The sequence below is a fragment of the Mustela erminea genome, chromosome 10, assembly GCF_009829155.1.
Source record: "Mustela erminea isolate mMusErm1 chromosome 10, mMusErm1.Pri, whole genome shotgun sequence".
Lineage (NCBI taxonomy): Eukaryota > Metazoa > Chordata > Mammalia > Carnivora > Mustelidae > Mustela > Mustela erminea.
In genome coordinates this window covers 58,024,677-58,041,212 of record NC_045623.1, presented here as the reverse complement: position 1 = coordinate 58,041,212, position 16,536 = coordinate 58,024,677, and the positions used below count along the sequence as shown (strand labels likewise).

General features: G+C 33.6%; 1 protein-coding gene across 2 annotated transcripts in view; it reads left to right on the top strand.

The window, feature by feature from the left end:
• EFCAB7 (EF-hand calcium binding domain 7) overlaps positions 1-16,536 on the top strand; it is a 49,013-nt gene that overhangs the window by 5,058 nt on the left and 27,419 nt on the right. For both annotated transcript variants that reach the window (XM_032361464.1, XM_032361465.1), the window contains exons 3-6: positions 1,392-1,603; positions 2,230-2,316; positions 2,867-3,062; positions 3,495-3,616. In XM_032361464.1, the coding sequence (XP_032217355.1) occupies positions 1,392-1,603; positions 2,230-2,316; positions 2,867-3,062; positions 3,495-3,616 (617 nt within the window). The remainder of the gene's footprint in view (positions 1-1,391; positions 1,604-2,229; positions 2,317-2,866; positions 3,063-3,494; positions 3,617-16,536) is intronic.

Here is a 16,536-nt window from a genome sequence, read left to right as displayed (position 1 = left end):
TGCTGCATAAGCTGGAGGATGGGAACGTTTCTCTTAGTCTGTGGACTTCTAATATGTTACTAACCTTAAATCATGACCACAGGTAGCAATTTTACACTTCAGGTGTGGACTTCCTATTTAGATTAGAAACTTTAGCAACCAAAAAGTTTGAATCTCTTAAAAAAAAAAAAACCCACCCTGTATTATGCTTCTACACAGTGAATGTTCAATATAATGGACTCACAAATATCCGTATTTATCACTCTGCTCTAATTTCTATTTCCTTGAGGGTATTTTTAAAAATTATTTTATATATATTAGTCCTTATTCATCATATTGTGGGCTATCCGTATGATCATTTTTTAGTGCTGATTGACAGTGCCCAGATCTTGTGAAATCTCACCTAAGATAGTTAGAAATCCCCAATATAAGGCTTTCTAGTAGAAGTTGGTAACAAAATTCAGGACAGTTATACCTTTAATTTTATTAATTCCATCTATAGTGCTTAGGAATCTTATCACTGGTTCATTTTAGATAGTATTAAGTCTTAATATGTAGAGATTTGTTTATGTACAAATTGCCAGTTTACTTCTTTTAAACTGTACAAAATATAATTGTTTAGAACTATTATATTTCAGTGTGTAGGATATACACAAATACAAAGCCTTTCTCACATTGTGATTTGTTACCTCACATTGATATAAGGGCATGCCTTTTAAAACAATAACATCTCATGAATAACTGGTTATAGGAGTATTTTTAAAGATTCTGGTTAAGAAAAGAGTAATTCAATCATTGCATCTCCGTAATAGACTTCTCTCAAAGTATGTTGAGATTCTTGAGTTTTAGCAAGGCTATAACTGCAAATAGCTAAATTTTGTGCATGTATCTGACATCTGTGACGTGATTAATATTCTTGAAACCCTAATATCTAGCAATGATGAACATTTTAGATATCATGCCTTATTGACAATAATTTTCTCAAATTAATGATTTCCTTATTTCACTAATGTATTTGTTGGGCCAGAAAAGTAATAATTAATGCTTTTTGTGGTTATTCTTAGGTCCTCAAAACAATTAAATGGATGATTATTTTTAATCTTTTTTTTCCAGGCACTTTTACAAAGTAAATCACGTTATCAGTTAAACCATATAGGTTGAGAACCAACTGTCAGAACAGAAAAATATTTAATTCTGGTATTAATAGATCAAGAATCTGTAGCTGGTAACATAGATATTTTTTCATTTTTGAAAGTCAGGCATACATTGATAATCACTAGATTATGAACCCCAAAGGTATGTATGTACTTTTGTATAATATTATAATATAAAATAATGATGGAAAGAAAAAATACATTCAGATAACAATCCCAAATATTACTATAACAAATAACACTTGCTTTTTTGGACAGCTCTACAGCATGCAGGAAGAAATCCATCCCAAAAGACCATTAATAAGTATTGGACTCCTCAAACTGCCAAACTGAATTTTGATGATTTTTGCATAATTTTAAGGAAGGAGAAACCTACTTCAAAATCAGAACTACTAAAATCATTTAAGCAATTAGATGTAAATGACGATGGCTCTATTTTACACACTGACCTTTATAAACTTCTAACAAAGGTAAGATTTGTGAAATAGTTTTGTAATATGCATTGCTGGCAAAACTATTTGGAATGTAGCTTTGGCTACCAAGGCCACATTAAAAATAATTATTTCATTAGCAGGTGAAATGAATCACATATATGTTGTTTATAAAGTACTTAAGGATCCTTCTGGATGAAAGGTGCTCTGTAAATAAAACCTAAAGTATAAAATTGAACCCATGTTGCAATCCCTTATGTTCCCTTACAATTATTTGCTGCCCAGAATGTTTTGTAATTTGGGAATAGATTCATATGTGATAAATAAATAAGAAGCAAAGTATAAATGGGATCGGGAATCCATTCTGATTCTTGGTATACCGTGAGAAATCATCATTACTCTAAATTCAGTGATAATATTATTACTGGTTTGATGATATATATTGTTGAAATTTAGCAAACTGAAGTTCATACTTCTACAAAATTCAGTAAAATTGTGAAATTTTATTTTATTGTTTCATTCTTGCTCAATATTCTGAGATTTATAATGAAACCATATAGTCAAGCTGACTTATAGAAAAAATTAAAATGAATTTCCACTCTGCCCTTTCCCCCTCATAATAAAGTGATTGTCATGTTTCTTTAAAATAAATCTTGTTTTTTCAGAGAGGTGAGAAGATGTCTCGTGAAGAAGTAAATGCCATAATAAGTTTGGCAGATGTAAATGCTGATGGCAAATTCGATTATATCAAGGTACATGAGATCATGTTAATGTAAATTTGTATACTGTATAGGAGAAGAATTTTTAAAGGAGAATATCTTTTTAATATTGGCAATGACATATTTAATATGTTGTGTACAAGTTACACTTGAAATTTAATCTGAAGAGTATTGTAATCTGATGACTATATTAGAAACAATCAAGGTAAAATACATGCATGTACTCATAAAACATAGAGACTATCCTCAGGAATATACCTTTTCGGGGGTGGAAGAATCATAAAAATTATTTAGAACAAACTCAAGTCTACACATGTCTTATAAAAAAATAATAAATCACCTCTCTTTGTGTAACATTTTATTTTCACTCAGAGTATGACCTCCTCATTGAATCATGGCTGCATTTCACTAGGTCACTTGGGGGTGGTCAATCTGATTTCAGGAAAATAAAATGACTAACCTAGTTCAATAGGAAATATATACCATCTATCAGTCTATCTCTTGCCTACTAATGTGCATTTGCCTCCTCCCAAATGTATGATTGAATGTCTCACCCACTGGACTACTTTTTTATTTCCTATAGTTTTGTAAATTATACATGACAACCATTGAGCAATGTCTCAAAACTACTGTAGAAAAACTGGAGGTTGACAGTAAACTGAAGCGTCAGCAGTTTGGAAGCCACACTGAAGGATCCCCTGAAAGGGACCCATCACCAGTACCAAAACCATCACCCAGAATCATAAGAAAAACTGATCAGGAAACATTCTCAAATAAAGGTATTTACTTTTGACACTAAGGATTTCTTGGTCAAGAATGAAGAGTCCTATTCAGATAAATTTTTCTTCTAAGCTTATCAGTAATAAAACAAATGAGAAGCCAGCTTTTGTTAGGTACTGTTTCTAGACTCTCAGCTGTAAAAATCTATTGAAGTAAAAATTTTATTGTAGAACTTAGCTTGGCTATGCTTATTATATTTTGTTAAAACTAAAATTTCAGGGTAAAGAGTGACATACTGAAATATAGAATCTTATTAGTAGCCCATATATTAGGGACCATTAAAGACAGATAAATATGAAATGTCTGACTTTATTTCAATAGGAAGAGCAAAGAGAAAGAAATTAATAGACATGTCTTTTATACTACACTGTATTTAGAAATAGACTTAGTATTGATAACTTTTCATGATGTGAGACTATTACTTGTTACAGGTGATACCAGGAGTTCTTTAATGGCAACAACTAGAAAGTTCAAAACATCTGTTTCCTTCACAATTATCATGGGTGCTAATAGTAACCGAAATTCAAAGTTAACTGAGCCAAACTCAATAAAGGTATTATATTTTATATTATTTATTTACATTTTAAGATTTTATTTATTTATTTGAGAGAGAGCATGAGTGGGGGAGAGAGGCAGAGGGACAACAGACTGCCTGCTGAGCAGGGAACTCTGTGACGTGGGGTTGGATCCCAGGAGCCTGAGCTCATGACCTGAGCCGAAGTCACCCAGCCAACTAAGCCACTCAGGTGCCCCAAAGGTATAGTATCTTAATAAATTAATAGGTAAGAATTTTTCTGAAAAAAATATTGACAATAAGTGTATATATAATTATTCGATGTCTACAGAGAACCAGTGAAATTTGTGAAGTAATTTTCTGAGATTTTTCTGTGGATTACAGCATTTCTACCTATAGGCCAGTTTTAGTAATTTTAAAGTAAAAATGATGAATAAGAATATTATTAAAAGGTATTTAGTTTGAAAGAGGTGACTTTTCAAGTTTTTGAAGAATTGATTATATATATATATACTTTGCCAAGCAACGTATATTAAGCTATATATATAACTTATATTTATATATAGCTATATATATATATTTATAAAACTATATATATCTACTTTGCCAAGCAATTTTTAAATTTTGCTTAACAAATATTTTCCATAGGTATTTCTTATAAATAAATCATTCATTCAATATCAATTCCTGTGAGAGAAAGACAACAAAGTCACTTTGCTAAGTCAATATTTGTCGAGTGTTAATATTGATCTTCTTTCTTTGTTTTCCCTTTTTAGACTCAACCTTTACTAGTTTTCTTTCAACAGAAAATAATAGCTACAGAAATATAAAACATTAACTGGAAACTGCTAGGATACATTAAAAATGTGTACCTAGAGACCTCTGTAAAAGGGGGAAAAATGGTTATGACCACATACTATAACTGCTGTTAGAAAACTGAACTGATTGTTCTCAAGGGCTACATTTTTGTTTCAAATAACAACTCTGTATTTGTTATTGAACTCTGAAGTCCCTTATATCTTTAAATTGCTAGAGAGTGACATTTGTTCTATATTAAAATTTTAAAACATTATCTCCAAGGAATTTTGTCCAGACTGTTTAGGAATCTCTACACCCTAAGCAATTTGGTGTGCATGTCCAACATGTTCACACACAATATTTAGTGCTCCAGCAATATTATATTCTACCAGTGGAAGCTTCCTGTATTTTTAACTAAATTAAATGCTCATAAAATTAACTTAGTTAAGTGATTGTGGTTTACCTAATTCAAAACTATAAATAATTTTAACCAATATAGAGAAATATTAATATGGATTATATTAAAACCATAATAAGACTTTTTCTCAGTGTCATGCTCCTGTTAATGGGGCTCTTACCAATATAATTTCTTTTTGTTTTAACTAATACAATTTCTTAATGTAGCCTAACTCAAATATTCATTCAAAAGGTAATATATGCCAGCTATTTTGCTTAGTGTAAAAAATGGGTATTATATTAAAAAATGAAAAATTTACTTGTCTATTAATATTATACCAAGGTAGTACAGCATAGTATTTCATTTATTCACTCATTTATTTAACAAATATTTATTGAGTGGTAACACTGTGACATGCTCTGGTTTAGATACTGATTAAGGGCTTTGAATAGAGACAGGCCTATGCTTGAATTTTAGCTTTGTCACTTGTTAAGTTAGTCAGCAGCTCTTCTGAGTCTCAGTTTCCTTATCTATAAATTGAGAATAATTATATTTAGTGTATTTTTGAAAGATTTAAATGATCTCACATGTATTAAGCATTTAGCATGGTGCCAGGAACATAGTAATCACTTAGATAATACTGTTACTAATATTATAGAACTAAGATATGACTGTAGGTATTTATATAGGAATGACATGATAAAAGTATAGTTTAAGAACTCAAGCTGCTGGAGCACCTGGGTGGCTCAGTAGGTTAACCGTCTGCCTTTGACTCAGGTCATGATCCTGGGATCCTTGGGATCAAGCCCAAGGTCAGGGTCTGTGCTTAGCAGGAGAGTCTGCTTCTCCTTTTCCCTCTGTCCCTGCTCATGTGCACTCTTTCCCGCTTACTCTCTCTCTCAAATAAGTAAATTAAATCTTTAAAAGAAAGAAAGAAAGAAAGAGAACTTATGTTACTGTTGTAGGTTATGTATGGAAGCCTCAATTTAGGGAGACTATCTGAAAGGCTGATAGAGATATCCAGATATAAAGTGACAACAGGTAGGCTTAGGTTAGTACCTGAAAAAAATAAAGAAGGAACAGATCTAACAGATAACCCCATAGTCCGTCTATAGGCCATAGTGATCGTGTAACAAAAGACAACTTATATTTTGCATCTAAGACATCAAGAGAAGGGAATGGTGCTGATGACAAGGAGAAATTGAGTAAAAGATACTGGAAAAATTAATGATTAAAAGCAGATGGCAGGGGCACCTAGGTGTCTCAGTCGGTTAAGCGTCTGTCTTCAGCTCAAGTCATGATCTCAGGGTGCTGGGATCACACTCTGAGTCAGGCTTCCTGCTCACTGGGGATTCTGCTTCTCCCTCTCCCTCTGTCTCTGGCCCTGATTTGTGCTCTCTCAAATAAATAAATAAAATCTTAAAAAAAAAAAAAAGAAGAAGAAAATGGCGTACTGTCAACTTTTAAATTCTGTGGCTTTCATGTAAGATTTAATGTGTTTTGGAAATATTTCATAGTCTTCATATTATTTACCCAGCTTTTAATTTTTTTTTTTTAAGATTTTATGTGTTTATTTGACAGAGAGCACAGGCAGGGGTAATGGGAGAGGGAAAGCAGGCTCCCCACTAAGCAGGGAACCTAATGTGGGGCTCAATCCCAGGATCCTGGGATCACTCCCTGAGCCTGAAGCAGACGCTTAACCGACTGAGCTACACACATGCCCCTTATCTGACTTTTTATATCCTATTTCTGTTGTTAATACTTCTCACTATTGTTTACTATCTGATATTTCTTAGATGAGCTGAAATGATTTTCTTTTAATCTGTGAATTTTAAAGATTCTTCTATTTAGCAGGATTCAGTTGTTTGCATTTTACTTTGAAATTTTAAAGTAAATTTCATGAATTTTATAAGTATTTTCTGAGAAGTACTCATTATAAATATAGTTACTGTGTGATTTATTTTTTTCAGTTAAAATTTTTAAAATTTATTTTTTAATTTAAATTCAGCTAACATATAGTGTATTATTAGCTTCCGAGGTAGAGTTCATTGATTCATCAGTCTTACATAACACCTAGTTCTCATTACATCCCATGCCCTCCTTTAATGTCTGTCACCCTCTTACCCATCCCCCTAACCCTACCCCTGCCCCTGCCCCAGCAATCCTCAGTTTGCTTCCTATGATTAAGAGTCTGTTAAGCTTTGTCTCCCTCTCTGATTTCATCTTGTTTTATTTTTCCCTTCCTTCCCCTATGCTTCTCTGTTTTGTTTCTTAAATTCAACACGAGTGAAATCCTATAATTGTCTTTCTCTGATTGACTTATTTTGCTTAGCATAAGTGTGATTTGTTTTAACTAAGATCGATAAATTAAGTTATTAGAAAAACTGTTAAATTAATTTTCTCTTCAAATACTTAAGATCTATTTAAACAAGTTTGGGTACCTTAATTTCTTTCTTTTTAAAAAGGATTTTATTTATTTGACAGAGAGAGACACATTGAGAGAGGGAACATAAGCAGGAGGAGTGGGAGAGGGAGAAGCTGGCTTCCCATGGAGCAGGGAGCCCGATGCAGGGCTCAATCCCAAGACCCTGGGATCATGACCCCAGGCAAAGGCAGACACAATGAGACACTCCAGTGCACTGGGTGCCTCAGTTTCATGTGTAGTGGAGGAATATGGAATTGGGACAGAGGAAGGTCTTTTCAGAAGTTAGAAAATTGTTGAAATAGGGTATCCATGAATGATACGTTAAACTACAAATTCATACAATTGGTAAAGGACATGAATTACAGGAGCAAAATAAGACCCTTTCGATAGATCACGTGTAGGTACTTTATCACTATTTTGTATTTAATCCTGAATCCTGCTCATTTAGGTTTTGTCATATGCAAGGAATGTTAGGAATTTTTCTTTGAGAGAGGAATAGCTTTGATTGCCAGACTTGACTAGAATTAGAGAAAGCCCAAACCATGAGTTGTAAACTCTAGAGATGCAATACTTCCTACATCCAGACTCATAGAATGTGTTTTAAATATTTATGTGTATTGTATAAAACACATATGTTATATAACATATGCATATATTGGGTATGATATGTTATATAACATTTGTTTTATATATGTCTATATAACAATTCAAATACAAACATTCTAAAGTAGAAGGGGTTGTCTAAATTTTTATGAAGGCTCCAAATAATTAAATTCCTCATATTTTCAAAATGATGATCGATTCAGCTTGTCAGTTAGATAGCAATCTAAGTCTATGCTAGATCTACTGCTTAGTAATTCTACCTCACCTAAAACTTTAATAATAATATAAAATTGTATGTCAAAACAAATTGTATTCTCTATAGTGTTCCAAGAAATATCACTTTACTGATACATTTAAGTCTTTTGATAAGTAGAATTTTCAAGTAACCAATTTTAATTTGTGCTTCTTTTCAGCATTTCCTTATACATTGTGAATGAAAATAAGTAAAATTTGTATATGACAAATAAATTCAGTTCTTTTTCCTTTTACTTGAATTTACCTGAATTGGTAGAATATAGCACCACCTTATGCCCTGTGTAAGAATTACAAGCTACTATTTTATTTCTGCTTTGTATTGTTAAAAACTGTATCACCAGAATTTCTTACACTGTTATTCTAAAACTTTTTCTAAAAACTTAACCTCCTTCCATTTTTCTTATAATACTCAAACTGTCAACTTAATCTATAATCCTCTCAAATTGATTTATTTGAATGAGCTAGCCACTTTATCCATACTTTTTTTTTTTTAAGATCTTATTTATTTATTTGACAGAGATCACAAGTAGGCAGAGAGGCAGGCAGAGAGAGAGAGAGAGAGAGAGAGAGAGAGAGGAAGGGAAGCAGGCTCCCTGCTGAGCAGGGAGCCCGATGCGGCGCTCGGTCCCAGGACCCTGAGACCATGACCTGAGCCGAAGGCAGAGGCTTAACCCACTGAGCCACCCAGGCACCCCATACTTTTTTCTTTTAATTAATAGCATTTTCATCTAGGTTCTAGAGCTTTGTGTGATTGGAAGTCTATTTGTATTTTTGTTTGTTTGTTTATTTTTTAAGATTTTACTTATTTGTTTGACAGGCAGAGATCACAAGTAGGCAGAGAGGCAGGCAGAGAGAGAGGGGAGGAAGCAAGCTCCCTGCCCAGCAGAGAGTCCAATTCAGGGCTTGATCCCACCCTGAGATCATGACCTGAGCCGCAGGCAGAGGCTTAACCCACTGAGCCACTCAGGTGCCCCTGGAAGTCTATTTGTTTTAAAAGAAATTTAGATTAAATAAGCTCTTTTTAAAAAATAACTCTGGCAGATCTTAAGAATTTGAATTTGAATGCTTCCTTTTAACAGGAGAGCTACAAATTCTCCTTACTAATGTCATTATTTAGTATTAAAAATAATCTGATTATTACATTGAAGTTTGTTTGATATAAATAATGTGGCATTTGTCTCTCTGTTTATAATAGCTATTGTTCCATCATTTTCCAGCCTTCTTAACCATGTATTGTAAAATCTAGGTTGGCTGTTTTTCCAAGGAAACTTATAAATTCCCTTCCTGTACTTTTTCTAAAATTGGAATTTAGGAAAGACCTCCAATGATAATGCTTAACTCACTCCCCAGCTAAAGGCATCTCCTATCAGCCCATGGCACTGCCCCCTGAAAGTACAATAAGCACATGGAAAAATTCTTCCATCTTTGAGTTTCCCAAATGTCACATCCTATGGTCACTACCAGCTTACCAGGCAAAGTGCAATATGGGCTTACCTCGTTTTATTTTGATTCATTTTATTGTGCCTCACAGATAGTGCATTCTTTTTAAGTTTTTATTCATTCATTTAAGTAATCTTTATATCGAACATGAGACTCAAATTCACAACCCGAAGATTTAGAGTTACACACTCCTCTGAGCCAGTCAGGCTACCCCTGCATTTTTTTGTTTTTTAAAGATTTTATTTATTTATTTGACAGAGCGATCACAAGTAGACAGGCAGGCAGAGAGAGAGTAGGAAGCAGGCTCCCTGCTGAGCGGAGAGCCCGATGTGGGGCTCGATCCCAGGACCCTGGGATCATGACCCAAGCCAAAGGCCTTAACCCACTGAGCCACCCAGGCACCCCCACCCCTGCATTTTTTTTTTTTTAACTGAAGTTTTGTGGCAATCCTATATCAAGCAAGTCTATTGATGCCATTTTTTCAACAGCATTTGCTCACTATGTCTCTATGTCCCATTTTCGTAATTCTCAGTATTTTAAACTTTTCATTATTATTATATTTGTTATAATTATCTGTGATCAGTGATTATGACTTGCTGAAAGTTTAAATGATGGTTAGTATTTTTTAGCAATAAAGTAGCTTATAATTAAGGTGTGTACATTGTTTTTTAGACATAATGCTAATTATGTCTAAAATTGCACACTTAATAAACAATAGTATAGTGTAAACATAACTAACTTTTCTATGCACTGGGAAACCAAAAAATTTGTTTGACTTGCTTTATTATGATACTCATTTTATTGTGGTGGCCTGGAACCAAACCAGCATTATCTCCGAGGTACACCTCTATTTTTAGTTTGTTTAAACACTTTATGAACTATGGAGGAGGAGGCTGCAACACCCATAATTAAATACAAATTTTCCAGCCACTAAAATCTGCATTTCTTTTTAAGATTTTATTGATTTATTTGAGAGAGAGAGATTACAAGCAGGGGGTAGGGTAGAGGGAGAAGCAGGCTCCCCACTGAGCAGGGAGCCTGACGGGACTCCATCCCAGAACCCTGGGATCATGACCTGAGTCAAAAGCAGATGCTTAACGACTGAGCCACCCAGGTGCCCAAAATCTGCATTTTTCAATAAGGAACCCAAATAATTGTTTATCCTTTTTTAAAAAGTATTTTATTTATTTATTTATTTGAGGGACAGAGAGAGAGATAAAGAGCATGAGCGGGGGAGAGGGAGGAGTAAAGGGAAAAGCAGACTCTCTGATGATTAGGGAGCCCCATGCAGGGCTTGATGCCAGGAACTGGGGATCATGACCTGAGCCAAAGGCAGATGCTTAACCAACTGAGCCACCCAGGTGCCCCTAATTTTATCTTAACACTGTAATATATGGGTAATTCCAAGTAATAATGCTTTCTCATACTTTATTAGTAATTGCATAATAGATTTTTCTTTCAACATGAGCTTTCTTTAAATACCAGATTTTGAAAAAATCATGCCAGATATTTAAGTGAGGAAAAAGAACAGAATTTTGAATATAGTTGGTAGTTTGGAGAGAGACAAAGGAGACCTACCTAGGTCCATCTCTGGTTCTGCGATCAAGGAGAATTGTGACAAATACATTTCTTTATTTTTCAGACTTTCCTCAATGAAAGAGAAGTCTGGAATGGATTGCTTTTTATACTTCTACCTTAAATATTTTATAATTCTAAACTAGTATCCCTTACCATTCTATATGGGTGACTATAAACATATTCACAAAATATTTTAGATCTAATTCCATTTGATAATGCTATAGTCAAAATTGATTTGAAAGGAAATCATGTTTTCTATTTGATGTCAGAATCTTAATTCAAACTCTCAAATGGTAACTTGTCTAAATACTGTGTGAGTATATCTTTCCTTTCTTCTGTGTAACAATTGTCATCTTCCAGGGTCATGTTAATTATACCTTGCCCAATTGGCTTTGAAGAATGTCAGCATCTGTTATTAGTCCTTGATATATTCCCATCCAAGGGATTTACAGGGGGGCTAAATGAAAATCTGTATATACTCTTACTCACCATTAATAGTGGAACTTGAACTTTTGGCTCATGCCCCTGTTTGAGCCTCATTGAGTCATAAAAAATTTTGAATTTAGTACCCAGAGTATATTTTGTTTTGGAAATATGATCTAATGGTAGAAGCATTGATCCAAAATTCTTAGGCTGTAGACCTAATATTTCTACAAACTCCTTGTAAAATTCAGATTCTATATAACCTCTGGGTACCTTAATTTCTCTGTTTATTAAAATGACTAATTTATATCTACCCCTTACTGCCTCATAGGGATGTTGTTGAAACATCATATATAATGACTCGTTTCTGTCACAGGCAATATACTTACAAAGATGAATTCTAATAATTTAAGGTCACATTTTAATTTTTCAGAATTAAAAATACACATATCTTTTATACCCCAAAGGTGTAGCGGTGCTTGTGATTAATGACTGATTGGAAGCTTGAGTAACAGCTCAGCAGTAATAGTAATTTCTTAAAATTCAGTTTAAGAAGAAATCTCCAAAGAAAAGATGAGTATAAAAATGGAAAACTTACATAAGTTGAAAAGTAACGAAAACTAAAATAAAATGAAACAGAGAAAATACATACATCAAAGCTTACAAAGGGCAGTCAACATCTAAACAGTCAAAATAATTTATTAAAATATGTAACAAAAATACCAAGTCTGTAATAGACCTATGAAAATAGAGGTGAATAGGCAGTTGACACAAAAGGAGACAAAGATAATAAGCATATCAGGAAAAGTCCAATCTTGCTAGTAATCAGAGAACTTCAAATTAATGCAAAAGTTGGTATAATACCACTTTATAATATCATTTTATTGCATAAATACAAATTGACACAAAATTGATATAATACCGTATACAAAAATATGTGGAATACTATAATGAATATTTTATGGACCCACACCTTGCTTAAGAAAACATTCCCCACCATCACCCAGTTTTTTTTTTTTAAGATTATTTATTTATTTATTTATTATTTTGAGATACAGCATGACCTGAGAGAGGTATAGAAGGAGACGGAGAGAGAATCTCCTGCAGACTCCCCACTGAGCATGCAGCCCGATGCCATGCTCCATCCCAGGACCCCTGAGATCATGACCTAAGCCCAAAACAGGAGTCAAATGCTTAACTGACTGAGACACCCAGTTGCCCCCCACCATCCAGTTTTTTTTTAAATGATAACACTACTGACCAAGTTATGGTAGTGGCAGAATTATTACACTATACATTGTTGGTGGTATTGTAAAATTGGATCACTGTTTTACAAAGCAATATAGTAACACATGTCATTAGCCTTAAAAGTGTGCATACTTTTGGCCTAGGAGTTCTTTTGAAGGCTATTATTCATGAAAGGAAAAGCATTTAGACAAAGAGCCTTCATTTTATTATTATTTATACTGATGAGAAATTAGAAAATACCTCGATATCCAACATTTTAGAAATAAGTAATGGTATTCCAATTCAATGGATTAATTATAGAACTAGTCAAATTAAAAAAAAACTATTACTTAGCAAAATGTTTTTTCTCATTATGGCAAAATATACATAACATAAAATTTACCATTTTAACCATTTTTAAGTGTATAATTCTGTGCAGTAAGTACGTTCACATTGTTATGCAACCATCACTACTATCCATATCTAGAACTTTTTCATCATCCCCAGCTGAATCTCTTTACCTATAAAACAATAACTCCCCATTTCCTCCTCTTTCCACTCTTGGCAAATACTGTTCTACTTTCTGTCTCTGAATTTAACTAATCTGGATACCTCATATAATTAGAATCATACAATTATTTGTCCGTTTGTGTCTGGCTTACTTCACATAGCATAATGTCTTCATGGTTTATCCATGTGCAGCATATGTTAGAATTTTATTCCCTTTTAAGGCTGAAGAATATTCCATTGTATGTGCATTCCACATTTTGTTTATCCATTCATTCATCAGTAGACATTTGGATTCTTTTCACCATTCAGCTCTTGAGAATAATGCTGCTATGAAGACGGTTGTACAAATATCTGTTTGATACACATCCACAAATGGAATTGCTGGGTCATGTAGTAATTTCATGTTTAATTTTTGGGGAAACTGACAATCTTTTCCACAATGGCTTCATATTTTACATTCCTACCAGCAACGAACAAGATTTCCAATTTCTCCACATCTTTATCAGCACTTATTATTTTCTGGTTTGGGTTTCTTTTTTTTTTTTTTTTAATAGCTATCCTATTTGGTATGAAGTGGTAGCTCATTGTGGTCTGATTTGCATTTCCCTAATGATATGTTGAGCATCTTTTCATGTGCTTATTAGCCATCTGTTATCTTCTTCAGAGAAATGTGTATTCAAGTCTTGTGACCATTTTTTAATCGAGTTTTTTGGGGTTTTGTTGTGTTATAAGAGTTTTTAATATATTCTGGGTATTAATCCATTTTCAGGTGTATGATTGCAGATATTTTCTCTCATTCTGTGGGCTGCTTTTTCACTGTGTTGATACATTTTCTTCAAGCTCTGTTTTTAATATACATATCTTTTGTTTAATAATAAAAATTAGTGCCTTAGAGATGGCACATATCTATACTGAAATATGAATAGATTTTAAGTGTAGGTACTCAATTTTCATATTGAAATTAAATATGGACTTAAGGGAATCAATGTAACCACTATGTAAGTTAAAAAATAGAATATTATCAGCACCCCAGGAACCCTTACTCTACCCAATTTTGTCCTGGTTCCTCCCTGTCTTCATCTCCTGCTTCATTTCCTTCATTATCCTAGCTCATTCTAGCCATTCTAGTCACATTGCTGTTCTTCTAACACCAGGCACACTCTTACCTCAGAGCTTCTGATAGAGTATTCCCTCTATGTGGGCTTTGCTACCCACCATTCCTTTAGCTCATAAAAAGATTGGTCACATGATCCCGGTTGACATAAGTGGGTAATTATCACAGATTATAGTACTAAGTAAGCTCTTGGAACACTGAAAAAATAAAATAAAATTTTTAAAAATCCCATGTGATTCAAATTGAAAAAAAAAATCCATTAAAAAAAAAGTAATATAGCACTCTTCACCCATCCCTTCTACCAGCCCTACATCCACAAAGCTTACTCCTTTGCCTTCTGTGCAGCAAAAATGGCTGCCCTTTCTATAGTCATAGCACATCGTTTTGGTGTCATATCCAAGAGTTGCCAAATCCAATGCCATGAAGCTTTTCTACTATGTTTTCTTCTTAGAATTTTATAGCTTTAGTACTTACATTTAGGTCTTTGATCCATTTTGTGTTAATTTTTGTTAATGGTGTAAGGAATTCAAATTAACTGTTTTGCATTTGGATATCCAGGTTTCCCGGCTTCATTTGTTGGCCAGATTATCCTTTCTCCCATTGAATGGTCTGAACATCTTTTTTTTTTTTTTTTTCCTTAAGATTTTATTTATTTGGGACACCTGGTTAAGCCACTGCCTTCGGCTCAGGCCATGATCCCAGAGTCCTGGGATCAAGTCCCATGTTGGGCTTCTTGCTCAGCAGGGAGCTTGCTTCTCTCTCTACCTCTGCCTGCCACTCTGTCTGCTTTGTACTCTCTCTCTCTCTTTCTGACAAATAAATAAACAAAATCTTAAAAAAAAAAGATTTTATTTTTGAGACAGAGCATGCGGGTAAGTGAGGGGGAGGTAAAGGGGAAGGGAGTGGGACAAGCAGACTCTGAGCAAAGCATGGAGCCTGACACCGGGCTAGATCTCAGGATCCCAAGACCATGACCTGAGCCAAAACCAAGAGTCGGGGGCTTACCCAACTGAGCTACTCAGGTGCCTCTGGTCTTAGAATCTTTGTTGCAAACTACTGATCATGCATGTAAGAGTTTATTTCTGGGCTATCTATGTATTCCATTGGTCTATATATTTGTCTTTATGCCACTATCACACTGTTGATTATGTAGCTTTGAAGTGAATTTTTAAATTGGGACATATAAGTTCTCTAACTTTGTTCTTATTTTTCAGTAGCAAATATTTTAGATTAACATTAAATAATAATAATAACAATAAAATAATGTTAATTAGAATATAAAAAGTAAATTTTTATGTAAGACCCATCTTAGGAAGGATTACAAAGAATCAAACTAGGATGATAGAATTATGCAGATTTTTCCCCTATTTCTAAACTTCCAATTTTATATGTATTTTGATGCTATGAATATACATATTAATAACATAAGATATTAAAATATAAATTATGGAAATAATTATCATTTATATAATAGGAAAATGATATATAAATACATGTTAGGGTTACTTAGCCTTTAAAAAAGTGGGTGTGGGCTCCAAAACTGTTAGAACTTGTACAGGAATTCAGTAAAGTGTCAGGATATAAAATCAATGCACAGAAATCAGTTGCATTTCTATACAGCAACAGCAAGACAGAACAAAGAGAAATTAAGGAGTCAGTCCCATTTACAGTTGCACCCAAAACCATAAGATACCTAGGAATAAACCTAACCAAAGAGGCAAAGAATCTATACTCAGAAAACTATAAAGTACTCATGAAAGAAATTGAGGAAGACACAAAGAAATGGAAAAATGTTCCATGCTTATGGATTGGAAGAACAAATATTGTGAAAATATCTATACTACCTAAACCTATCTACACATTTAATGCAATCCTTATCAAAATCCCTTCCATTTTTTTCAAAGAAATGGAACAAATAATCCTAAAATTTATATAGAACCAGAAAAGACCTCGAATAGCCAAAGGAATATTGAACAAGAAAGCCAAAGTTGGTGGTATTACAATTCCAGACTTCAATCTCTATTACAAAGCTGTCATCATCAAGACAGTATGGTACTGGTACAAAAAAAGACACATGGATCAATGGAACAGAATAGAGAGCCCAGAAATAGACCCTCAACTCTATGGTCAACTAATCTTCTACAAAGCAGGAAGGAATGTCCAATGGAAAAAAGACAGTCTCTTCAACA